This window comes from Myotis myotis, unplaced genomic scaffold (assembly GCF_014108235.1).
Source record: "Myotis myotis isolate mMyoMyo1 unplaced genomic scaffold, mMyoMyo1.p scaffold_m19_p_3, whole genome shotgun sequence".
Taxonomy (NCBI): Eukaryota; Metazoa; Chordata; class Mammalia; order Chiroptera; family Vespertilionidae; genus Myotis; species Myotis myotis.
In genome coordinates this window covers 120,199,050-120,226,157 of record NW_023416335.1, presented here as the reverse complement: position 1 = coordinate 120,226,157, position 27,108 = coordinate 120,199,050, and the positions used below count along the sequence as shown (strand labels likewise).

Sequence of the window (27,108 nt, the reverse complement as noted above, 5' to 3'; positions counted from 1 at the left end):
TTTGAATTATGAATGCAACATATAATAAGTTTGAAATGGTTACCATCTACCTGTTTCTATTCTTACATTCATGACTAATAGAAAGAAGGATGGGGCAGTGAGGAAATGTGAAAAGGATATAAGATAATTTTACAGATTCCTTCATCTTGGAAATTCCAATTTATAGATTTCTACTTTTCACAGATCCTTAAAATGAAACCCTGTATAATAAAAGGCTAATATGCAAATAGACCAAACTGCAGAACCACTGGTTGCTATGACATGCACTGACCACCAGGGGGCAGATGCTCAATACAGGAGCTGCCCCCTGGTGGTCAGTGCGCTCCCACAGAGCCTCTCCCTCCTCCACAACAGCACTAAGGATGTCTGACTGCCGGGTTAGGCCCACTCCAGGGAGCAGGCATAAGCCATTAGTCGAACATCCCCTGAGGGCTCCCAGACTGTGAGAGGGTGCAGGCTGGACTGAGGGACACCCCCCACCCCACCCTTGAGTGCATGAATTTCATGCATTGGGCCTCTAGTGTAATTTATAATGAAAAATGAACAAGTTTATGTTAGCTACTTATAATTTAAGAGCTAACTTACATTAAACCCATTAATCTGGTTTAGCTCTTAACAAAGTTGAATAATGTATAAATTGGAAACTAATGAGACTGCTAGAAGTTACTACCTGCTTAATACTAAGAACCCACTGATCTCCAAATTCAGGACTTTGAAAGTTATGTCAAACTTAAGGCTAATAGCATTCCATTTAATTCCTTTATTTGTAAGATAATAAGAGTCTATGATAGCCAGGGATTTTTTTCTTTTTAAGACATTAAAACTTTTTTCCATATGGATCTCTCATTTAAATATAGAAATATACTTAGTAAATTAACTAGTATTCATTATTTATTTAGTTCAGGTCTGTGCAAAGAAAAGAACTATTTGATCCTAAAGTCATCAGTTTGTGATGAGGAAAATATGAACCTCCATTTTATGATTTGTCTCTCTCTGTTTTTCTCCTTCAGCTGACGGGACTGTTGACAGTGGTCAGGGATCTTCTGTCTTCACAGAATCTCGAGTGAGCAGCCAACAGACAGTTTCATATGGTTCCCAACATGAACAGGCACACTCTACTGGCACACTCCCAGGGCACACAGCTTCTGTTGTCCAAGCACAATCTCAGCCCCATGGGGTATATCCACCCTCAAGTATGGTAAGTAACAGCTTAAGAGAGTGTAAACCTGTAATGAGAGCCAATAGATAATGTGCTAAATTTAAATTATTTCTCATATCCAGGTAATAGCATGAGTCTGAAGTAGAAAATATACATGGTGTATTTTTGAAAGAAATAGGTTTATTATTGAGTGTATTAAGAGTAGTTCAGGCAGGGCAGGGAATGCACACACACACACACACACACACATATGGAAAGGTCAGCTGGGTATAAGATTTAGGCTGTTCTGCCTTTGATTAAAGATAATGATAATGTTCTCTTTAGCACTTTAGAGTTGAAACTGTTCAGAGCAGCATAAGTTAGATATACAAATGTTTGGGGGTTGGGGGTAAGGAGAGTTTTTCAAAGCTTACTTATTAAAAGAATTACTAAGTATTTTCTGTAAGATTTTTTATTGTATAAAACACAGGTAAGACCTTCAGACCATTATAGAATGCTGCATGTGAGTACTCCAGAGTGAAAGAATCCTTTATTTGTATGACCATTTAATTTAGCGCTTGTGTTTAATCATTAGTTGCTATGTATGTTCCTTCTTAAGTCTGTGTTGGACACAAGTTCCTTCCTTATTATATGTTCATGTGCTTTTTCCCTTTATTTGGTATCTGTTTCTTACTGATTTATTTTTAGAATCAACTTGTGGAGATTATTTCCTAAAACGTTTTATACATTTATATATACATACATACACAGACACATATATACACATTATTACTCCATGTTTTACATTAGCCACTTTTGCTTCTTATAATATTAAACTAGACCATCAGATAATATCTCATTTCTTTTGATGATCCTCTGAAGCCTTCAGAGGTAAATAAAACATACCATCTGGCTCAGGAAGGAATTGGAGAATAACTGGTCACTATAAAACAGTTGTTTAGTGAAATCTTTAGACAGGTAGATTTCCCTTTCGCAGAAAGCTTTTAATCTGAATTTTGTGGAACTCTTGCTCTTCAATAAATGAAAATATTTCTCTGTTAAGAAAATACTTCTGCTTGCTCTTGTCTTTTATCCTACAGCTTGGGATAAAAGGTGTTTATTTCACAGTCCATTTATCAGTCCTACATTGGCTAGGTCTCAAGATGAATGGCCATAGTAACACAAAGAAAACTACTAATGTACAAATGTTTAACAATCTACTTTTCTGACCTTTAAGATAATTAGATAGGTTAGAAAAACTTTATAAAGAGTGTATAGATGTATTTCTGTGATCTGGCAAATATTATTTGTCAGAATTTCTTGTCAGTTTCTACTCTTGTTATAATTGACTTTTTTCTGATCATCACACTAGACTTTTTGAAAACTACTTTTAATTTTTGGCTTCATTCATTCATTACAGGGCTATGAACATTGGGCCCCTTCTTTAGAAAAGGAAGTGGAGTGATCATTTATGAAGATTTTAACTATTTGCGCCACAAACATAGTTATATTTATTGATGTGCCAAAAGCAGGCTGCTAATAACATTCTTGCCTTTTAATGACAATATTCTTTGGAGGTATCATGAAGTTATTAAATATTGAGAACTTAATAAATTTTTATAATTTTGTTCTTATTCAAGAAAGATTTTATTGTAACTTACAATAATATATCAATTATATGTAGAATTTAGAAGTTAGAATAAAAGAGAAACAAGGGTGGAGAAAAATAGAACCAGGAATGAAATACATAATCATACGATGATACTTAAATACTTGCTGCTGGCAGGCCATAAATTTGGCTCATAGCATTCTATGCAGCCAATTTTAGGAGAGAAAAAAATGTAATTAGTTGCAGTTTACAATATCCAAAAGGAAATAAAAATCTTGCTCAGGACAACCTTGCAGTATTAGATGTACTGCTTTGTAGCTGTATTATAACCTTTGTGTTAAGGTACCTTAAACTTTGTAAACCTAAATTGAATCTCTGATGTACCTGAAAAAAATTTTTAAGTTAATTTTTAAAGATTCACATTTAAGCTATTTTCCATTGACTACTTTAATATAAAATCACACTATTTCCTGTATCTATTGTGAATTACTACTAGAAAGATAATCCTTTTCCTAGTAGAAAATGACTTTTTAAATTACCTTTACAGATATAGGCAAGCGAAATAAATAAAATACTGTGAGCCAATAACTTTTTTAATCTGATGCCTACTCAGTAGAAATGAGAAACCTTTTCTGAGGCTTCCAGAGCTCTTGCAAAGTAATCCAGACTTAAAATCTTCTGTATCTTGTAATATGCATTCAACTAATAGAATTCATTCTTTTCTAATCTTTAGAAGTTTGCAGAAACTATAAGCCAATATTCATTGTTTACCCTATGTTCTGCTACCTCAGTCACTCATTCTTATTCATACAATCACAATAATTCATGTTATTTTAGAATATTTAGGAAGATAATTGATCATTATCATGGTTCTTCATTAAAAAAACCTGTACTTGACCAACAGTATAGAGAGAATAAATATGATCAGCCAGGTGTGCTTTCTGGAATTATTTCTCTCCAAAAAAAATTGGCTTTGTGGAATTGGGGGGGAAAGAATGTTTCTTTATGTCAGCTTTGCCCTGTTATCATTGTACATTTGGTTATTTTGTTTTCAAAGTACTGTGTTTTTCATGTGTGTGTTTGTTTTCTGTTTAGCCTCGTCGTGGCCGTAGCATGTCGGTTTGTGTTCCCCATCTTTCTGCTGTTCCCTCTCTGTCCCGCATCTCTCCCAGTGCTCCTTCCACCCCACCACCAGTGCAGTCTGCACCTCTTTCTCCTCCCCTCCTTCGGACTGCCCCTGAGGAAACTTTTGCCGAAAAGCTTTGTAAAGCATTGGAGAGTGTCCTGCCTATGCACTCTGCCACTCAGCGCAAGCACCGACGCTCCAGCCTGCCTTCCCTCTTTGTCAGTACTGTATGTAACCATAAACTTCCTGACAAATGAAAATTTATTACCAGTGAATACATCCAGGCATCAAGTATTTTCATAAAAATTAAATAACAGCACTGAACTTAGTATTACGTTATGCTTTAGGATATCAGTTCTTCTGTAGAAAATTTTTTTTGTTGTTATAAGGTTTTATGGGGGGAAAATGCAAGGAGGTAATGAGAGAGAATGCTTATAACACCCTTGACACATATCAGTGTGCGCACAATAAAATTTAGCTTTTTAAAAATATCCTCCTATCCCCCACTGACCTATACAAATCCTTGCATTTTCATATCCTAGTAAAGAATATGAGTATTATTTAATTTTAAGTTCATTGTTGGCTTAATCAAAGGCAAATTTTCCCTTTATCAAACAATACCCAAAAAATGTTTTCTCCTCACTTTATTCTAAAGCGATGCTAATGAAACTGGATGAATCTATTTTTCCCCCATAGTCAGTGAATAATAATTGAAGAGTGAAAGTTGATTTTAATTTGTTAGCTGTTTGAAATGATGTGTCAGCTAACTAAAAGGCCACATAATGTTCCCTCATGAAATTTTTTTTTTCTTAGATTAAGGTGGAATCTTGACTCTAATGAATACATTAGTCACATATATAGTACATATGATTTTCGTTGGCCCATCCATGTCTATAAAAGATCTATCTTTTAAAGCTTTAAACACTGTGGGACCTTGCTGTTGCTTTTCCAGATAGAGAATATAGTTAACATTCTGATCTAGCAATGCTCAAATCTTCCAGATTTTTACCTAGGAGAATGATATGGCTTTTGAATACTAATAGAAGCCCTCTTTTAGATGTTGTGATGAAATAACAATAGAACTGTTTTGCTAACTTGATTGGGGTCTTCCCTATTGAAAAAATGAAATCATACTCTTTTAAAAAATGAGCCTATGAAAGTGAATTATTACAGTGTGCACTTTTTGCACTTGGCAAGGGCAAAGTAGGATTCTGAAGTTAGAGTTTTAAATACAGAACTTCTTCTTTGACCCCCCCAAAAAACTGTTGTATCAAGTCAGCTGTTATTTATATTCTTTTCAACTGATTTGAACACCAGATTATTCAACCCTTAACTAGAACCAGAAAAGTGGACATTTAGTAATTTGGCATCTGTCACATGTTTCATGTAGTAAAATTAACTGTATCTGGTTTGGGATAGACCAGAAAAAAGACATTACTGTCACTAGTCAAGTTGTGTATCTTTTACTATCCACCAAAAATCTCCTCTGATTTCTACTTAGAAGATATATGATTACTTGATAAGAAAATAACACTGAAGCCTCTAACAGGAGAGGATAATAAATAGAAAATATAGGTAGACTTTGTATAGTAGCTTAAATTAAAATGCATTTCTTATATTATAAAAATGGTTGGGTTTATTGTTTTTCCTTAACTCTTTCTCTACTGATGTAATTTATATTAAGTCTAAGAGTAAGCATGTTTAAAAAAAAAGAGTAAGCATGTTAATTGTAGGTAAAAGTAAAATAATCACTTGGAAAGTTAAATTCTTTTGAGAAAGGAAAGTTGAGAATGGAAATTTGTGGAAAAGCAGCTTTTATCTGATGCAAAGAGTCCCACAAAATAATTACATGGACCCTGGATGTATTTAATGGATTTTCACTATGCACATAATTTCTACAAGTATTGTTATTTCTTTATTAATTATAAATTTGGTGTAACCATTTCATAGGGTTACACAGAGCTATCCAGTTGTGCATGTCAAATGTAATTTCACATATGAATGTATGAATTACTTGTCTTATTCATGTTGATACAGCCTCAGTCCATGGTGCATCCGTGTGGGGGGACCCCAACATACCCAGAATCACAGATATTTTTCCCAACTATTCATGAACGTCCAGTTTCCTTTTCACCACCTCCCACCTGTCCACCGAAGGTGGCCATTTCCCAGCGGCGTAAGAGCACCTCCTTCCTGGAAGCCCAAACTCACCACTTCCAACCCCTGCTGAGGACTGTTGGCCAAAATCTTCTTCCACCTGGTGGCAGCCCAGCTAACTGGACACCAGAGGCCGTAGTTATGCTGGGTACTACAGCCAGTAGAATAACTGGAGAGCCATGTGAGATACCGGTCAATCCTTTGTTTGAACCACCTCAAGTTTACAGTGACTGTAGACCTGGACTAGTACTTTCAGAAGAAGCTCACAGTTTTGTTCCTCAGGAAGCGTTGTATCTAGCTGGGGTACAATACCAGGCCCAGGTGGCAGAACAGTATGAGGGTATTCCATACAACTCACCAGTGCTGTCAAGTCCTATGAAACAGATACTTGAACAGAAGCCAGTACAAGGGGGCCCTACCTCACGTTCTGTCTTTGAATTTCCATCTGGACAGGCTTTCTTGGTAGGACACCTTCAGAATTTAAGATTAGATTCTGGATTGAGTCCAGGATCTCCCCTCTCTAGTATTTCTGCACCTATCAGTACAGATGCTACATGTTTGAAATTTCACCCTGTCTTTGTTCCTCATTCTGCGCCTGCTGTGTTAACTCATAACAATGAGAGCAGAAGCAATTATGTATTTGAATTTCATGTTCACACTCCAAGCTCCTCTTCAGGAGAAGGAGGGGGAGTTTTACCTCAGCGTGCTTACCGAAATCGACAGGTTGCAATGGACTTGAATCAGGAAGAATCACCTCCTCAACCAGTTGGATTACATGGCCACCTGCAGCCTGTGACTGAAGAACAGCATAATTATGCCCCAGAATTGACCGTTTCTGTGATAGAGCCTATCGGACAGAACTGGCCAATAGGAAGCCCAGAATATTCCAGTGATTCCTCACAAATTACTTCTTCAGACCCCAGTGATTTTCAATCACCTCCCCCTACAGGGGGAGCAGCTGCACCTTATGGCTCTGACGTCTCATTACCCTTTATCCGTCTGCCTCAGACAGTGTTACAAGAATCCCCACTTTTCTTCTGTTTCCCCCAAGGAACCACATCTCAGCAGGTTTTATCTGCCTCATATTCTTCAGGAGGATCTGCACTCCATCCACAGGTTATAGGAAAACTTCCACTATTTTAAACTACCCTACTACGCATCATTACATTTAAATTTTCTATCCCTCCTTTTCATTTATGAGGAATATTATTTAATTTAATTTATTATTGAATTTCTTCATTTGGGAGTATTATAAACTATTTGTATTTAAGAACAAAATATGAGAGAGAAGCTGCCTAATTTACCTATAATATATGCAAACCCTTAGAAAAAGAAAAACTAGAATTTTAATTGGTTATCAAAATCAATTACTTTTATCCATAGCATATTTAAAACTAGTAGTAAAAAAGTAGATGTCTATATTGTGATGTTGACTCAACATTAATTATTTATAAATACTAATGTAAAGTATTTCTTTCTCCCTAGAAATAAACATGGCTAGTTTAAAAAACAACAACCAAAAACCTTTTTTTACGTAGAATAAACAATACACAGAATTTTCATTAGTGTGGAAGGATTTTAAAAGACAGAAAGGAAACGTCTCAAGAGTTTGTTTTAACAAAATGAAGATGCGTTTTTAAAAAGGCATCAATCTAACAAGTCACTGTATATATCCAAATAAAATGTTAATCCATAAAGTTAACTAATTCTAATTTATAGCAACTAAGTTAGAATCTTGTGTGGGTGATGGGGTTTTTTAACATTTGTTTTAAGAACTTGTGATATATGTTGCAAGCTAAGGAACATTAAATATCCCAGGCCTTGGTGTTTTTATCAACAAATATAAATTTTGTTATTTATGTTTATGAGCTTATGCACTCTTACAAATAAAGACCAAGTAATGTCCATAATAGAATTCAAGAAGTGGATTTAGTATTAGCTATTTTATATATTTTGATACATTTTTTTTAAATGTTTTATTGATTTTTTACAGAGAGGGAGAGGGATAGTGAGTTAGAAACATCAATCAGCTGCCTCTGCACACTCCCTACTGGGTATGTGCCCACAACCAAGGTACATGCTCTTGACTGGAATCGAACTCGGGACCCTTCAGTCCGCAGGCTGACGCTCTATCCATTGAGCCAAACCGGTTAGGGCTATTTTGATACATTTTTATCAAATTTATAAGTCTTATTAAAATCTGTGTAGGAGATTATGCAATTATATATTTAAGACATCGTTTGGATCTTTAAAATATTCCACTCTTTTATAAAAAACTGTATGTTCTCCTTTGTACTTGCTTCCTATGTGGGCATAAACAACCCTGAAAGTGTACCTAACGTATCATTTACTTAGAATAGTAACAAGAATAAAAAAGATCCAGAAACTTTAAAATTATACTGCATGGGTATACAGTACACTCACATCATTACACTAGTTGTCAGTCTGTACTGTAAATCTTAATGCACTGCCAGCCGTTCTTCTTTAAATTTCCAAAATAAAATTTCAAATATCAAGTAGTTAATTTACAGACTTATTGCAGAAACAATGAATGTGTATAGTGGTTAAGATGTAGTGACATGTTATATCCAAGGAACCTTCAAAGAAACCTCTTGTAAAGCCCCACATTCATTTCTCACATTGTTATTTTAACTTAGACTTTTGTAGGTCAGGTTTTCTCAAATTCAACACTATTGATGTTTTACTTTGGATAATTGTTTGTTTGGGATAACTGTTCTGCACAGTGTAGGATGTTTAGCAGCAACCTTGGCCTCTTTCCAGTAGATGCCAGTAGCATCAACCAAAAACGTCTCCAGATACTGCCAAATGTCCCCTGAGGTGAGGGAAAAATTGTCCTTGCTTGAGAACTAATACTGTAAGCAATTAATGGTAACAGATTTTTTTTTTTTACACTTTTTCATAAAAGTCACCATGGCACTACAAGAAATAGCAAAAGGAACCAAATTAGCATTATCAAATGCCCTTTTTTCTTTAATTGTTCACATACAGAGGGATATTTTTTACATTGATATTCTTACTTTTTCCTGATTATTGTCATTAACAATTATATTAGGAATCTTACAATTTTTAGCTAAAATTATAGCCTGAGCAGAAATGGTTAGGTTTTAACTATCAGTGGTTTTTGCATAGGATCAGAGTATGTTCTTTTCTTAACCTTTTCTTACAAAAGATTCCCCAACAGTCTCTTCATATATACTTTATCAAACTAATGTTTCATCTTACTCAAGCGAACTCTCAGGAGCTTAACATTTATTGCCAAAGCCTGACTTCTCTGTACATTTACTTCAGTGCTTTTCTAATTTGTTGTATTTACTTTTTTTCTCTAGGCACAGGGGCAGAGCCAGGGTCAGCCATGCTCAAATATTGTAACAGGGGTTTCATCTTCCCAACCCATACAACATTCTCAGCAGGTGAGAACAATTCATTGCTACATTTTATGGATTAGCAGTAGCCAATACACTGTTTTACATCTTTCTTGAATTAAATTTCTGATGTAAATGGTCTACTTACTAAGTGTTTGAAAGGAAAATCAAGAGGCATAACATCTCATATTCAGTAACATTTTAGAAACTCTCCTTTATTTAATGTATTTTTCAACAGTCTTCTAGATTAAAAGAATCATTGATGCTGGTCAAATTTATCTGCCTTCTTTTTTTTTTTTTTTTAATATATTTTATTGATTTTTTACAGAGAGGAAGAGAGAGAGATAGAGAGTCAAAAACATCGATGAGAGAGAAACATCGATCAGCTGCCTCCTGCACATCTCCCACTGGGGATGTGCCAGCAACCCTGGTACATGCCCTTGACCGGAATCAAACCTGGGACCCTTCAGTCTGCAGGCTGACGCTCTATCCACTGAGCCAAACCGGTTTCGGCTTATCTGCCTTCTTAAACAGATAATTCAATACATAATTTAACAATACAAAGAATATCAATTCTATTTTCACTTATGTATATATGACTTGTTCTTTTGTGAGCATCATCACTGGTGATATTTGTAATAGTTATTTGCATGGAAATAATGCTTTTTGGCACAATTCAATATTTATTAACTGTTTCAAATAAAATTTATAGTTACTATATGGTACATCGTTTCCTACAAAGTGTGTTTTTGAACCACCGAATTGTAAATTGGCTTCTGTTCCTATTGATTTTTGAAACAGAGCCTTTAATTCTTTTTTGTTGTTGTTAATCCTTACCTGAGAATATGTTTATTGATTTTTAGCAGGAAGGAGGGAGGAGGAGGAGGGAGAGAGGGGGAGGGGGGGAGAAACATCATCTAACTCAGTGGTTCTCAACCTTCTGGCCCTTTAAATACAGTTCCTCATGTTGTGACCCAACCATAAAATTATTTTCATTGCTACTTCATAACTGTAATGTTGCTACTGTTATGATTGTAATGTAAATATCTGATATGCAGGATGGTCTTAGGCGACCCCTGTGAAAGGGTTGTTCGACCGCCAAAGGGGTCACGACCACAGGTTGAGAACCGCTGATACTGTTGCCTCCTATATGCATGCCAACTGAGGATTGAACCGGCAACCTTTTTTGGTATAAGTGACAACACTCCAACCAACTGAGCCACCCGGCCAGGGCCGAAGCTTGTAATTCTTATTACAGATTGCCTGCTTTTGGTCCAGCATGTGACCATGTAGTCATATGATACTAGTTTAAGATCAGGTGTTCTTTGTACAAGGTTACTTTGGCTATATACACGTTTAACTCTGTGAACACCTCTATCTTATAGAATGTAGCTGTTGGGAATTATATGCTTTGTCTTGCTCCTGCTGTTTCAGACAAATATTTGAATGTATAAATATTTATAGTTCAGTTGAGTAGTCATATTTTTGCCAACCTTAACAAATTCTATTTTAATATTAACCCCCAATAAGAATACAGATTAAAAGTTAAATAAAGCTGGTTGAGGATAGAAGCATTATCATGGATACCAGTCTCCTAATTTGTGTGTTTTTAGACACACAGCCAATACCAATAAACTGAGCAAATATAAGGGTGTACTCTGTTTTTCCTTTTCTATAGGAATTTCTTATATATCTTACTCTATTTAAACAATTCCATAAATATCAGGTTAAAAGAATTAGGTAGTTGACTCTTCTGTAGAAAAAAATATGGCTAAATGGCTATCTCTACAGTACAAATAAGAATTTATGTTTGTGATTTTTTTTTAGATAACTTTTATTTTGTGACTTATTTTAAATATAGCATGATATTTAAGTTAAGGAGAATCATAAAATTGAGTCAAGTATTTGCAGTTTAAAATACTTAATTTTCCATGCTCATATAAACCTGTAAATGAATAGAACTAAAAATTACAAGCCAGAATTCAAGGTTTCTATAGCATTCTTTTCTTCTATATTAAAATTCTGTAGGGACTTAAGATTCTGTAGAGGTACCCAAGAAGCTGCACTTATTTGTTGTAGCTATTGGGTTTCCATAAATTTTAAAGAAAGATTGTAAACCTTCTGTACTATATGAATAGAGTCTGTTTTTAGATATAATTTTTATTTTACTCCTTAGGAAGCCATATCTCTAGTTTTATTAGAGCTAGGCAAGAAATGTATTTTAGCTGAAATTTACTTTATTTCATGGGTTTCTGAAATATAATGGATAAGGGATTTGTTGCTTTTTTCATGTTTTTATTGAATACCTTTTAATGGTATGAGGTACTAAAAAATAGCTGCTTCTTTCTACTGGAAAACTTAGTTTGTTTCCACAAGAAAACTCATGAGCTGCCCTACTTACTTAGTAACTTCTTCTGAAGGGCACATGTAAAATCTTCAGGTATTTCTTAGTTTCTGTTTAATTGAGGTTCATGAATATTTTTTTATTCAGCACCCATGTCCAATAGATAGTACACAGTCAGGATAGGCTGGTTTGAACTGGTTTCATGAGGCAAGTTTATGCAAAGCTGGTGCCAAGCTACTGTGCTAAATAATACCTGGTTGGCTGGTGTGTTGGTTATTAGCCAGTGAGATTGTGCACACAAAAAATCACCACATACTCCTAGTCTATCCAAAAGAGCCACTTCTCCCCAAATGTTCTAAGGCACAATTGGCGTACATGCCTCTCAGTTATTTTAAGCAAAGAGTGAGGGTTTATGTCTATAAACACTGTTCATTTTTTACTGTTCTCATCAGCACCACCTCCCAACTAAGTAAGCAATTTATTTTCCTAATTGAGTTCATGCTCTGAAGAGCCACAGGTTATGCCGAGGCCCAAAAGGGACCAGCTCTGACTTCTTTCAGGGAGCCTAACTACCCTAGTAGACATATATGTCAACTCCTACAAAACAAATAAGGATAATGGCTAACATTATATACAGTGTACAGAGCACTAGCCTGCATTTTTATTTAATCCTTATTGAACCTTGTAGTATAGGTACTATCATTATTTCCATTGTGCAGATGGGAAAGCCAAGATGAGATCTAAAGAAGTAGAGTGATTTACTCAAGCTTATACAGCTTATAAAAGATGGATAACAGAATTTAATCCAAGTAATCTGATTTCATAATTCACCATTTAACTGCTACCCAATTGTTTCATGAAATGAGAGACATTACATAACAGTGAGGGGAATATCAGGAAAGCTTTGTGAAAGAGATCCCATTTGAACTGGACTCTAACTATCAGTTAGTCTCAGATGTAAGAATAAAGAATAGCCCTAACCGGTTTGGCGCAGTGGATACAGCGTCGGCCTGCAGACTGAAGGGTCCTAGGTTCGATTCCAGTCAAGAGCATGCACCTTGGTTCCCCAGTGGGGGATGTGCAGGAGGCAGCTGATTGATGTTCCTCTCATCGATGTTTCAAACACTCTATCCCTCTCCCTTTCTCTTCCTCTCTATAAAAAATCAATAAAATATATATATTTTTAAAAAGAATAAAGAATATTCTAAAGAGAAAAAAAAGGTTGATTGGAGTGAGCTGATTGAGTCTCAATCTTGATGTAAACATGGTTCTGCATTTATGCTGTTGGGAGAGATAATCACATACCCAAATATAAGGTAGGGATTTTTTTTCCTCAAATTTATCCGTTTTCTTTAGTATGAAGAAGGGACTCACCATATACTGTATTCAAGCTTTATCATACTTTCATGTCACAGAGCTCTTAATGTCCTTTATTTTAAACAATAACCAAAAAATATTAATGGAATAAAACTGGCGAGAACAAATGTAAGGATCTTAAAAATAGTCTATGTGTTTGGAAATATTTATAGACAAATTCTGACAGAATGGGTTTTAAAATAAAAGTGAAGAAATTACTATCCTATGTAATAATAGATGAAAATGCAAATCATCCATTACAGCGTCACATCACAACAAGGTCAACAGGCTGCATCCCCGCCCTCTGCTCAGGCAGCTGCAAGGCTTGGGATAGGATAGGATATGATAGGAGGGGATAAGAAAGGAGAGGGAGAGGAAGGCAGGCCTGCATGCAGACAGGCTGAGGAGAAAGAGAAATACAGAAACGGGACAAGAAAAAGATGCAGGAATAGAAAAGGGAAGGAAACATGGGGCTGCACGCAGGAGGGCGTGGCAACCACGGGGGGGGGGGGGCGGGCAGGTGCACCTGGTGAGGGGCGGGGCACAGGTGGCAAGTGGGGAGCCCTACCCAGACACAGGAGGAGGGCAGTGGCCCCCGACACGGGCCGATGGTGGGGAAGTGCTCACGGGTCCAGGATGGAGTGGTGGACGGTTTGAGGCCTTCTATGTGGAGGCACTCCTGCTTCGTGGCAGCAGCGCCCAGGCTGCGCTGACCTCAGCCAACCCTCTGGGAATGGGAGCAGGACAACGGCGGGGCGGGCGGGGAAGGGGGTGGGATGGTGAACCTCTGGCTGGGGCTGAACCCTGGGCTGGGAGTTAATGTGCCTCCCCACCCCACCCCCCAACAGAAGTTTTAAGAAGGGAAGGAATGAGGGAAAATTTTTATAAAGGAGTCAGTAGAGAGCAGAGTTAAAGAAGGAAAGAGGATATATGAGTGAACTGCAGGAGCTATAATGAAAATCAAATATAGTTGTGTACTGGGGACAGATTTTAAAAGTAGGAGTTAGAAAAGAAAAAAAGATAAATGATAGTGAATAATTAGGCAGGTAGATAGATATTAAAACAGTGGAATTAAGTAGAGAAGAATGTATGGGAAAGGTAGGATGAGAGAAAGAGGGAGGGAAGGAAAGTTTTAAAGGGGAGCTGGTAGAGCTTAAAAGGAGAATGGGAAGAAGGAAGAAATGGGGGAGGGAGCAAAGCCGTCCGAGGGAGGAAGTGAAGAAAAATATTAAGGTGGGAAGGAAGGAAAAGGGGAGGGAGGGCGGGGTAAAGATAAAGGAAAGAAGGAATGTGGAGAGGGAGGGAGAGTAGGAGAAAGATGGGAAGAAGGATGATGGAACAGAATTAGAAAATTAGGAGGAAAAAAAAGTTTGTAAATGATGAGTTAGTAGGAAAAAGTGTTACAATAAAGGAGAGAGAAAAATTGTGTGAGAGGGAGAAGCCAATAAGGAAGTCAAATACAACTGTGTGTGAAGGGGATAAGATTAAAAAAAAAAAAGTTAATAGGGGTGATCAGGCCAGCAGGGGAGGGCAGTTAGGGGGATCAGGTGGGCAGGCAGGCAGGTGAGTGGTTAGGAACCAGAGATCCCAGATTGTGAGAGGGATGTCCAACTGCCAGTTTAGGCCTGATCTCTCATCTGGCCTAAACTGGCAGTTGAACATCCCCCGAGGGCTCCCAGATTGGAGAGGGTGCAGGTCGGGCTGAGGTACCCTCCCCCCCCTCGTGTGCATGAATTTCGTGCACCAGGCCTCTAGTACTTATATAATATGCAATCTTATTTAGGTATATAAATTAATACCTTTGATAATTGTAGTATTTCCATGTAAATTCCTTAAAGTTTAAATATATTCAAGTTGACCAAAAAAGTGTGCCAGTTTTTTGTTGTTCTTTTCAGTGGGAAAACAAAATTTTCTTATATTCAGGGTTGCCTTATAGTTGCATAAATATGATAGATATATCTTAGTTGCTGAAAATATTTTACATAATTCAACAGCCATTTGTCCCTCATTTTTTTAATTTAAAATAAGAAAATTGCATTATCAGAAATAGTTAAATAAGAATAAAATGAACATGACTACTGTTGATTTTATTTTTCTAAGAAATCAACGAAAATAGTCATCATTGGAACATGGATGCCATTGATAAATGAAATGAAAACATGTTAGAGAACACTTTTTATTATTATTATTATTATTAGTTAAGGTATTACAAATGTGTCCTCATCCCCCCCATTAACCCCCAACCTCCCACCACCACCCCACCACCCCCCCTCATCCCCCCCATTAACCCCCAACCTCCCACCACCACCACCCCCACCCCCACCCCCGCCCCGCACACTCACGATCCCATCCCCCTGTTGTCCATGTCCATTGGTTTGGCTTATATACATGTATACAAGTCCTTCGGTTGATCTCTTCCCCTTACCCCCGCCCTCCCCTACTTTCCTTCTGGGGGTTGATAGCCTGATCGCTGTTTCTCAGTCTTTGGATCTGTCCCTTTTCATCAGTCTAGAGAACACTTTTTATATAATAGGCATGTTTTTATTTTAACAAAGGAAAATGTATTTATATATATTAAAAAAATCATAAAGATGCACTAAACTAATAGTGGTTGCCACTGAGAAATGAGGTTGGGGTATTTTCATTTAACTTTATTATCTGATGTATTCGTTAACATTTTTATTACAAACAGGTATTGTTTTTGTATTATAATTTTTTAAATTAGTTATAGGTATTAGAAAACCTTAAGTCAGCTATGAAGTTCAGATTTTTGTTACACAAAAGGGAGCAATTAATTTATTATAAAGATTAGTATTTGAGTACAAATATGTGTCATGCATTAAGTTTAAGTGTGTTACACCAGAGTGGCCAGCATATGTTGACTCCCAAAAGTCATTTCCTTTGTCCTGCTTTGACTTGAGTTGACAGTGTCCTTATTTTCAAAGAAGGAAACTTCATTTTGGCAGTAAAGTGAACAGTCTCTAAGGTATTACAGCTAGTAAATGATAAAACTAAAATTCCTAATACAATGCTCTTCTCACTATTTTGTAGCTATAACCAGAGCTATTTTTCAAGTAAATTAATTATACAGTTTATAAAATAGATTTTGGAAAGATTAAAGGGGGAGATTGGATTAGTTTAATAGAGGACCAAAGTGAAAGCTGATAATGGAGAAATAGGAAAAAAAGGGGTAGTGGGGTTGGAGGAGGTAGGACCTATTTGGATATGGTATCTAAAGATCTTTATAAATGACATGCTATTGAGGCAAGGGGGAATGCTGAGTGAAGAACCAGTGGTGACTCAAGTTTTGAAACACTGGTTAATTGTTCTTGGTGGTACCACCACAAGTAAAGAACACCAGAGGAAAAAGAGAAATGTAAAGGGGAACTGATGAATTTGGGTTTGTGTTGATTACTAAAATCATTTTCAGGCACTGAAGGCCTTAGGCAAACGTAATTCCTTGAAAACATGCTATTAATGACTTGAAATAAAACTGAGTAATTATATTTTATTCTCAGCAACAGGGAATACAACAGACAGCCCCCCCTCAACAGACAGTGCAGTATTCACTTCCACAGACAACAACCTCCAGTGAGGCCACTACTGCACAGCCAGTGAGTCAGCCTCAGGCTTCACAGGTCTTGCCTCAAGTATCAGCTGGAAAACAGGTAAATGGTTCCTAAGAGTATGCTAAAGGGAATTCCATGTAACCTGTTCTTTCATGTAGATAGACTTCTACTTTCTCTAATGGTGCAATATCAAAGTTGTTTGTTTCTTTGCAAAAATGAAGTAAAAAATTGCTCCTTTTGTGCATATGCATTGTTTAATGTAAATGGATACATACTGAGCAGTGACCATCTAAAAATATTTAACTTTTAGGTTTGACAAGAGTCTAAAATCATTTTGACAAGAATTAGAACTGGTGGGTTAATAAATGTTACATTTTCTAGAGTTGTGTCAGCTATCTAATATTCCAGGGAATATGCTGTATTTTCATGTAGATTTATGCATTGTTTTATCCCTCATTGCCTAATGATAGTAAGTCATAAAAACCCCTTTTATAGAATGATTTCTTTTCTAAGGCATCCTTCCAGTCACTTGAAAAGTGCCCCATAGAAGGAATGCTCTTCTGAATTACCTTTTTCCAACTTTAACACTGGGGCTTGTTGTGCTTGTATTTTGGCACAATATATTGTTTCTGTCATATTTTATTGCTCTGAGATACTATCAATTGTAAAATGCACCATTGTTTTATGTATCTCTAAGTACTGATACACCATTAATTGTAAGATATATCTCAGTTTCACAAATGTTAAAATGACAGAGTGCTGGAGAGGGATGATTACATCATAGAATCAGTGAAATACGGTAAATATACCTACTTTTATAGGCCTTTGTTACAGGCAATATTGATGAAATATAATTCCACTGGGAATAAAGAAATTCATTTGAATTTCGGTAACTATAGTAATAGCAGTCATAGATTTAGTGACTGCAAACCTGCCAGTGAATTATGGTATGGGAAATATATCTCAATTAATGCTATGAACAAAAAAGCCTTGCCTGTGGAAGGGTCCTCATTTTATTGTTGAAAAATGAAGCATTAGTAAACTTCTCTACAAAGATCTGGAACAGTAGCCAATCATCCTCTTTGTATCCTGCAATCCTTTCCCTATTTTTATGTGGCATATTAACTTACACTAATGTATCCAGAGTTTCTTCTTGTTGTTTTCTTTTTAAATTTTCATTCCTTTGAGCTAATACATGTCTTGCTTTGGTGGCCTTGCTTTTTTTTTTTTTTTTTTTTAAATCTGTCTGTTTTGTTTTCTTTACCTTCTCAGCTTCCAGTTTCCCAGCCAGTACCAACTATCCAAGGCGAACCTCAGATCTCAGTTGCAACACAACCCTCAGTTGTTCCAGTCCATTCTGGTGCTCATTTCCTCCCTATGGGACAGCCACTCCCTACTTCCTTACTCCCTCAGTACTCTGTCTCTCAAATTCCTATATCAGCTCCTCATGTGTCTGCGGCTCAGACAGGTTTCTCAACCCTTCCCATCACAATTGCAGCTGGCATTAATCAGCCTCTGCTCACCTTGGCTTCATCGGCTACAGCATCTGTGATCCCAGGGGGATCAACTCTGGCTTCTAGTCAGCTTCCAACCCTTCTGCAGCCTGTGACTCAGCTGCCAAGTCAGGTTCACCCACAGCTTCTGCAGCCATCAGTTCAGTCCATGGGACTACCAGCTAACCTTGGACAAGCTGCTGAGGTTCCACTTCCCTCTGGAGATGTTCTTTACCAGGTATTGTGTTACCTAGCAAAAAGGAGGGCACCAGACGGTTTTGTTCTTATAGTAGACCATCAAGGACTTGAAAATATAGTAGCTGTATATCAGAATAACTAGCAATAACAGTAGTTGCTGATCTTTCCTAGAGAAACTAAAATAGTAAAATTCTGAGAAAGGATAGGGTGATGATGTGTAACGATTCATTTCCATTTTTCTGAAGATACCTCTTGGGAGAAAAATGGTTCATTTAAAACTCAGTGAAAGCTAATTAAATGCTAGATATGGCTACTAAGAGTACATCAGGCTACTTTTGTAATAAGAATAAATAGAATAGCTAACATGGTATCAATAAAAAGCTTCAGGGTTTGGATTTAGAAGATTAGCAGGTCATGATATGACTGGAATGACTGATACCTTGAAGAGCTTTTTCATTCTTCCACTTAAGATTGACTAGAAAGTAGATATTTCTGGAAGGTATTAAGTCTATTCCTCCTATTTAAATAATCTCCAGGAGGAAGGGAAAAAAAACCAAAACAGCAACTTAAAACACAGTTGTAGAATCCTGTCCCCTAAATTGAAATCAGAAATCTTTAAATTATTAGAAAAAGAGTGGGCTACTATTCTTTGCTATGTGCATTCTTTCTCTCTCTCCCTTTTTTCTTTTCTTCTTTTTTTTTTTTTTTTTTTTTTTTTTTTTTGGCATGTCTTGCTGTTTTGCTAATTTGATGACCTGACCTGCACTAACTCACCTTCCTCATTTCTATCACAGGGCTTCCCACCTCGATTGCCACTGCAATATCCAGGAGATTCAAATATTGCTCCCTCTTCCAGCGTGGCTTCTGTTTGCATCCCTTCTACAGTCTTATCCCCTCCCCTGCCTACAGAAGCATTAGCTACACCAGGTTACTTTCCTACAGTGGTGCAGCCTTATATGGAATCAAATCTTGTAGTTCCTGTGGGCAGTATAGGAGGACAGGTTCAAGTGTCCCAACCAGCAGTGAGTTTAGCACAAGCCCCCACTACATCCTCCCAGCAAGCAGCTCTGGAGGTAAATGGAATTTCTGCATGTTAACATCTAAAACATATATATATGTAATGGGATAAAAATTACAGAGCAGAAACATAGGTTCCCTGGTTTAGAACTCATTTGGAGACTATTTCAAACTAACTTCTGAATGACTTTTTCTTACAGCAGAATGAAATGCCAATGTGGGGGTCTTGTTGCCACTGGTTGTTCTGTTGGGAAGTGAGTGTGCCTTGGAGAAGATTAACCCTATTAGCACTTCACTTCTCTAGCTAGTACTTTAGCCATTATTCTTCTCCTTTCACAAATTCTTGCCATTGGCAGTCGTAAGAATATCTTATCCTGCTGTGCTCCCAGTAATCATTTTTGCCCTGCTAGGAGAAAGATCTGAATCATCTTTGCACTTTACTCTGCCTGCCCTATTGCACACTTCTGGTAAGATGCTGGCTGCATGGCAAATTATAGTTTCTCACTATCTAGCAGCTATGTTGGCTGGTATCACACCATGCAGTCTATATCAGAGACTAGCTTTAGAAACTTCCTTTGGAATTTTAAGACCACTATCTCTAGATGCTGAATATTGAGAATTACTAGTAAATTTAGTGCTTCTAGGACTTAGGGGAGGGATAAGAAAAGTAAAAAGAATAGCTTTTGGGGAATGGTGAATAGTAAATGAAATGTATTACTGCCAAGATTTGAATTATCCTTTCTATTCACAGAGTACTCAGGGAGTGTCTCAGGTTGCTCCTCCAGAGCCAGTTCCAATAGCACAGCCACAACCTACCCAGCCTACCACTTTGGTCTCTTCTATAGACAGGTAAGTAAAATTCTCTGTCCTTGACTGGTAGTAAGATGATATGAAACTTAAAAATATCAAAACTTTTTAAGTCTCATATTGTAAACTGAACTCTTTTTTTGAAGTGCACATTCAGATGTTGCTTCAGGTATGAGTGATGGCAATGAGAATGTCCCATCATCGAGTGGAAGGCATGAAGGGAGAACTGCAAAACGGCATTATCGAAAATCTGTAAGAAGTCGATCTCGTCATGAAAAGACTTCTCGCCCAAAATTGAGAATTTTGAATGTAAGTATTGCTCATATGTGGGTTTCCTATAGTTTATGTTATGTGGATATTTCTAACTCTCAGGTGTACTGATGATATTTTAGGACTTTCTTTTTTTTTTTTTTTAATTAAATCTTTATTGTTCAGATTATTACGTTTGTTCCTCTTTTTTCCCCCCCAAGACTCCCCTCCTCCCAGTTCCCGCCCCACCCTCCACCCTCACTCCCCACCCACTGTCCTCATCCATAGGTGCACGATTTTTGTCCAGTCTCTTCCCGCATCTCCCACACCCCTTTCCCCCCCAAGAATAGTCAGTCCATTCCCTTTCTATGTCCCTGATTCTATTATAATCACCAGTTCATTCTGTTCATCAGATTATTTATTCACTTGATTCTTAGATTCACTTGTTGATAGATGCATATTTGTTGTTCATAATTTGTATCTTTACCTTTTTCTTCCTCTTCCTCTTCTTAAAGGATACCTTTCAGCATTTCATATAATCCTGGTTTGGTGGTGATGAACTCCTTTAGCTTTTCCTTGTCTGTGAAGCTCTTTATCTGACCTTCAATTCTGAATGATAGCTTTGCTGGATAAAGTAATCTTGGTTGTAGGTTCTTGGTATTCATCACTTTGAATATTTCTTGCCATTCCCTTCTGGCCTGCAAAGTTTCTGTTGAGAAATCAGCTGACAGTCGTATGGGTACTCCCTTGTAGGTAACTGACTTTTTTTCTCTTGCTGCTTTTAAGATTCTCTCTTTATCTTTTGCTCTTGGCATTTTAATTATGATGTGTCTTGGTGTGGTCCTCTTTGGATTCCTTTTGTTTGAGGTTCTCCGCGCTTCTTGGACCTTTAAGTCCATTTCTTTCACCAGGTGGGGGAAGTTTTCTGTCATTATTTCTTCAAATAGGTTTTCAATATCTTGCTCTCTCTCATCTTCTGGCACCCCTATAATTCTGATGTTGGTACGCTTGAAGCTGTCCCAGAGGCTCCTTACACTATCCTCGCATTTTTGGATTCTTTTTTCATTTTGCTTTTCCGGTTGGGTGTTTTTTGCTTCCTCGCATTACAAATCATTGACTTGATTCTTGCGCTCCTCTGGTCTGCTGTCGGGAGTCTGTATAATATTCGTTATTTCAGTCCGTATATGCTTAATTTCTAGTTGGTTCCCCAATATAACATCGAGGGTCTCATTAGTTTTCTTGTAGATCTCATTAAGTTTATCGGCGGCTTCTAAACAGTTCTTGAGAGACCTTAAAAGTGTGGTTCTGAACTCTATATCTTCCTTTGACAATTTTGTCCTGTTTCTTTGTCTCCTCATTTTGTTATGCTTCCTTGGTGCACCCCCTCGTGGTCTTTGTTCGCAGTCTTATAGTTAAACCTTGTTGTAGCTAATACCAGGGAGGGTTTGACCTCCAGGCCAAGTGGCTATGAGAATCAGCTGTGTCTGCAGTGAGAGAACTTCTGTCCTCTAGGGAGGTGCTAATCTAGCCTTTGCCTGAGGCTATCCGGCAAAAGCCTCTGTGCAGGGCTTGGGCGGGGCGGGTCGCACAGGATCAACAGGGTGGGCCGGAGAGAGCAGTTATGGCGGCTCTCAGTCCTGTCCCCAGGGGCTCTGCCTCTCTGAGTCCCAGCACCCGCTGCTAAGCTCGGAGAAAAAGCTGCACTCGCTCTGACCGAAGCCAGACAGTCCCACTTCTCCCGTTTGAGTCTGGGTTCCTAAAGACTCGCCCGTATCTGGAGCTCAGAGTTTGTGGCTCCCTCCCGATTGAAAACGCCAACCGCGCCCTCCGCCACCAGCCTGCTCCGCGCGCACTCCGCACCTCAGAATTTGACTTCAGCACTGCGCCTCCTCTGAGTGTCCGTATGCGTTTCTCTTTCCTCCTAGTTGTAGGACTTCCACTCAGCCAGCGTTCCTGTGGTTCTGGGTGATGTTTGTTCTGTCTTTTAGTTTCACTTTTGAAGTAGTTGTTCAAAGCAGCAAACTCCGGCGTTAACCTATGCCGCCATCTTGGTTCTCCCAGGACTTTCTAATCACTCAAATGATAGTTAAATTCCATATTTCTATGATAAGATTCTATTTACCTTTTAGAAAAAGAACAGTTTTAGTTTACATTTCTTTCAAAGTAGTGGAAGATGAGTATGTGTCTCAAAGGCTAATATTTTCTTTCTACCAGTTTAAGAGGCAGAGTACCAGTGCCAGGAATACCAGTGGTAACATCAGGCTTAAGTTCAAGTGATAATCTGCATTACTTTCTCAAATTCAGTAACAAAGGTAAATGTGGTTTTCCAAGATATGAAGTACCTTTTCTTTTTCTTTTTAGGTTTCAAATAAAGGAGACCGGGTAGTAGAATGTCAGTTAGAGACTCACAATCGGAAAATGGTTACATTCAAATTTGATTTAGATGGTGACAATCCCGAGGAGATAGCAACAATTATGGTATGTCTCCATTTGGAATTCCAGTTTTACCTTAGTACTTGATCTAAGTAGCCACTGCCCTAGCCAAATATACAGTATTTTGTAATATATTTTTACATTTATTTCTATGTGAATATAACTAGTACACCAAGCCTGTGATTTAGGATGTTTTTGTATAGGACATACCTAACTAGTATTGAAGAACTTTCATATCAAGTAAATTATAATATAGGTGGTATGCAGATAGGACAGAAGTCATGAAGTTGGTAATTGGATGACTTAAAGCTTGAGAAACATTGTACTAATCAGACTGACATCACATTTCTTTTACAGGTGAACAATGACTTCATTCTAGCAACAGAGAGAGAGTCTTTTGTGGATCAAGTGCGGGAAATTATTGAAAAAGCTGATGAAATGCTCAGTGAGGATGTCAGTGTGGAACCAGAGGGTGACCAGGGATTGGAGAGTCTACAGGGAAAGGATGACTATGGCTTTTCAGATTCTCAAGTAGGTTCAACATTCCCATAGTGAAGGATTGTTTGTTTAACATATTACTGTAGTGCCAAGCAAAATATCCAGTGATCATATGTCTGAGATGATCACACACTTGTGTTCTCTTTGCATGTGGCAATTTGCCTAATTCAGATTGCATTGAGAATGAATTGAACTACTTTTGTTTGTTGTAGAAATTGGAAGGAGAGTTCAAACAACCACTTCCTGCATCTTCCATGACACAACAAATAGGTGAATGAATCTCTTTTCTTTCTGTGTTTGCTCTTACCTTTGACCAAAGTGTGCTAATAATGAAATCTTAAAGCTTCATGTCAGTGACAGTATATACAGTATAATAATAATGCAATCAAGTGGTTTGTTTCTTTTAAACTAGGCATTCCTACCAGTTCTTTAACTCAAGTTGTTCATTCTGCTGGAAGACGGTTTATAGTGAGTCCTGTGCCAGAAAGTCGATTACGAGAATCAAAAGTTTTCTCCGGTGAAATATCAGATACTGGTAAGGAATTGCTTCTACCACATACTTCTATAAATTTTGTGGCATCTCTGCTATATTGGAAGCTAGGTCATCTAGCAGTAGTTAAAATAATGACACAGACAATAAAAGAGATTAGAAAATTGGAATTATAACTAACAGATAAATATACGAAGAAAGGAAATAAGTGATGAATAGAGATTAAAGAAAAAGAGCCAAAGGTACAGCCATAACTAGATACAGTCCACGTAATAGATACTATATAGATACAGTAATATGTATTTGCTTTTCCATTTAGTACTATCGCATATGCTTTGAAGCTACTTCATGTTTTTGTGTTTGTTTTTAGAAACAGATAATAGTATACACTAACTTACTTTGATCTAACTACTTTGCTGTTTTAGAGCCTATCATTTCCTTGGGAGAGTTATTGTTTTTTAATATATTTTTATTGTTTTAAGAGAGGAAAGGAGAGGGAAAGATAGCTACATCAATGATGAGAGAAAATCATTGATCGGCTGCCTCTTCATGCCCCACACTGGGGATCAAGCCCGCAACCTGGGCATGTGCCTTGACTTGAAATTGAACTGTGACCTAGTGGTTCATAGATCAACTGAGGCATGCCAGCAGGGCCCTTGGAAGAGTTTTTAAACCTTGTTGGTATGTGGCCTAGTTGATAATCCAAAAACAGATTGCTAGGACATTCTTTTGAATCCACCCTTTAAAAATGGACTGATTCTGAATTTTTTCTTTTCCTTTGCAGTTGCTGCCTCTACGTCTCATGGTGCTGGAATGAATTTGTCTCACTCTGCTTCATCCCTTAGTCTACAGCAGGCCTTTTCTGAACTTAAAAATGCCCAGATGACAGAAGGACCCAATACAGCACCTCCCAACTTTAGTCAGACAGGACCAACATTTCCAGTAGTACCTCCTTCCATGGGTAGCATTGCTGGAGTCCCCACCACAGCAGCCACACTTTCAGTATCAGTCCCTGTAACTAGCTGCCCTCTTAATGACATTTCCACATCAGTCATTCAGTCTGAGATTACAGTGCCCACTGAAAAAGGGATTACCACCTGCACAAGTGTAACTTCAAGTGAACTCTGTATACCACCTGTGTCTGAAGAATCACCAGTGCTTTCCAGCATGGTTTCAGGCATCACTATACCTGCAGTTGTCTCAACATCAGCAACATCCCAGTCGGTTCTGGCTCCCACATCTGGGAGTGTTGTTTCTAGTATAGGTACTTTACCCTCTAGACCGGTTTCAACAACTTCAGCCTCTGCAGTGAGCAGTGCTGCTGCTCCAGGGGCTAATCCTCCACCTGCATTATCTCAGCCATCAGCAGTCAGTACTACTACAGGGGCAGCCACATTAACCTCAGTTTCTAACACCACTCCGTTCCCAAGCATAGCTTCACAGCCATCTCTTCAGCTTAGCAGCAGCACCTCTGCTCCTACACTAGCTGAGACAGTAGTGGTTAGTGCACACTCACTTGATAAAATATCTCATAGCAGCACAGCTGGATTGGCTTTGTCCCACTCTGCACCCTCCTCCTCTTCCCCTGGAGCAGCAGTATCTGGTTCCATTTCTCAACCTGGTGGGGTGCATCCTTTGGTCATTCCCTCAGTTATAGCTTCTACTCCTGTCCTTGCCCAAGCAGCAGGACCTACTTCTACACCTTTATTACCCCAAGTACCTACTATCCCACCTTTGGCACAACCTGTTGCTAGTGTGCCTGCTGTACAGCAGACACTAATTCATAGTCAGCCTCAACCAGCTTTGCTTCCCAACCAGCCTCATACACACTGTCCTGAAATAGATGCTGATACACAGCCCAAAGCTCCTGGAATTGATGACATAAAGACTCTGGAGGAAAAGCTGCGATCTCTCTTTAGTGAACACGGCTCATCTGGAACTCAACATGCCTCTGTCTCATTGGAGACATCACTAGTAGTAGAAACCAATGCCACACCAGGTATCCCAACGACTGCTGTTGCACCCAGCAAACTCATGACTTCAACTACAAGTACTTGCTTACCACCAACCAGTTTGCCATTAGGAACAACTGGTTTGCCTGTTATACCAGTGGTAACACCTGGGCAAGTTTCTACTTCAGTCAGCTATGTTTCAGCCCCCGTCAGCACTACACCAGGAGTGAAACCTGGAACTGCTCCGTCAAAGCTACCTTTAACTAAGGCTCCAGTAAGATTCTTGTTTTGAAATAATTAAATTAATATAACCACTCTTTTTCCTTCTAATATATGCATTTTTCCACTCAGCCTTGCAAATTACAAATGAAGTTATAAAAATGTCTGCCTAATAATAGGCACTTGGTATTTATTAAATAAATAGATTGAAGGTGATAGGGTATATGTACATTGAACATGAGAGATTTTTCCTTTTGAAATATGGCAGGATTTGGGGGTTACCTATACTGCACGATTTTCTAAGAATTATAATAATCAGGTAAAATTACAGACATTTCTTCCTAATTGGTACAAATTGAAGGACTCTATCCCAAAAGACAGCTAAATGCTTCTACTGGCAATTATACACAGTAACAGAAGTTCATAATCTTTGTTTCAATGAGAATGAAGCAAATTATCTGCTTTGCTTAGATTCCACAGATGTATAATATGGGGTCAATAAAAAATTGGAAGTTAATAATGTGATACAAAGGAGAAGAATCTAATCTTAAGAATAAAATAACTAGAAGGTGTTTTCTAATCCTGCTATGGTGGGTTTCCTTTCATTCTGCCATCTTCAATCTCTCTGATCTTTTCCAAGTAATAAGGCTGTACTTTTTTTCTACTGTATTGTATGCATTGCCATTGATAGGAAATGCTTTTAACAGTAGTTAATATAGAGGTTTTACTCAGACAGAAAACAAATTGCTTGATAGTATTGGATTTCTGATGCCTTTTGTTATCAGGCCTGACCCTTGGTTACTTCTGAATTGTTTTTGTTTTCTCAGAAAAGTATTGTTTGTTTTTGGAAAAGCTTGATTATATTGTACCACGGCAGTGGTTCAAAAATATCTGGACTGTGCCTCTCATGTCCACACAACCTTTGTTCCCTCTATTTTCCCTAGAGAATAACTTCTTATTAAATTTTACTATTCATTTTATTGGTATGTCACAGTAATCCCTATAATAGTATCATGGTTACAATGTCCTTTATTTAAGAGTATAACCCAGATGACAAGCATGCGTTAACT

At 37.8% G+C, this 27,108-nt stretch overlaps 1 protein-coding gene across 10 annotated transcripts in view; it reads left to right on the top strand.

Annotated features, from left to right (window-relative positions):
• Positions 1-27,108, top strand: part of WNK1 (WNK lysine deficient protein kinase 1) — a 159,464-nt gene that overhangs the window by 98,127 nt on the left and 34,229 nt on the right. For 4 of the 10 annotated variants that reach the window (XM_036301833.1, XM_036301832.1, XM_036301835.1 and 1 more), the window contains exons 8-20: positions 1,011-1,198; positions 5,911-7,146; positions 9,378-9,461; positions 16,632-16,781; positions 17,955-18,413; positions 19,168-19,446; positions 20,142-20,239; positions 20,344-20,506; positions 22,808-22,924; positions 23,237-23,410; positions 23,590-23,647; positions 23,790-23,912; positions 24,652-26,093. In XM_036301833.1, the coding sequence (XP_036157726.1) occupies positions 1,011-1,198; positions 5,911-7,146; positions 9,378-9,461; positions 16,632-16,781; positions 17,955-18,413; positions 19,168-19,446; positions 20,142-20,239; positions 20,344-20,506; positions 22,808-22,924; positions 23,237-23,410; positions 23,590-23,647; positions 23,790-23,912; positions 24,652-26,093 (4,571 nt within the window). The remainder of the gene's footprint in view (positions 1-1,010; positions 1,199-5,910; positions 7,147-9,377; positions 9,462-16,631; positions 16,782-17,954; positions 18,414-19,167; positions 19,447-20,141; positions 20,240-20,343; positions 20,507-22,807; positions 22,925-23,236; positions 23,411-23,589; positions 23,648-23,789; positions 23,913-24,651; positions 26,094-27,108) is intronic. The other 6 variants (XM_036301841.1, XM_036301838.1, XM_036301840.1 and 3 more) reach the window with 3 other exon arrangements.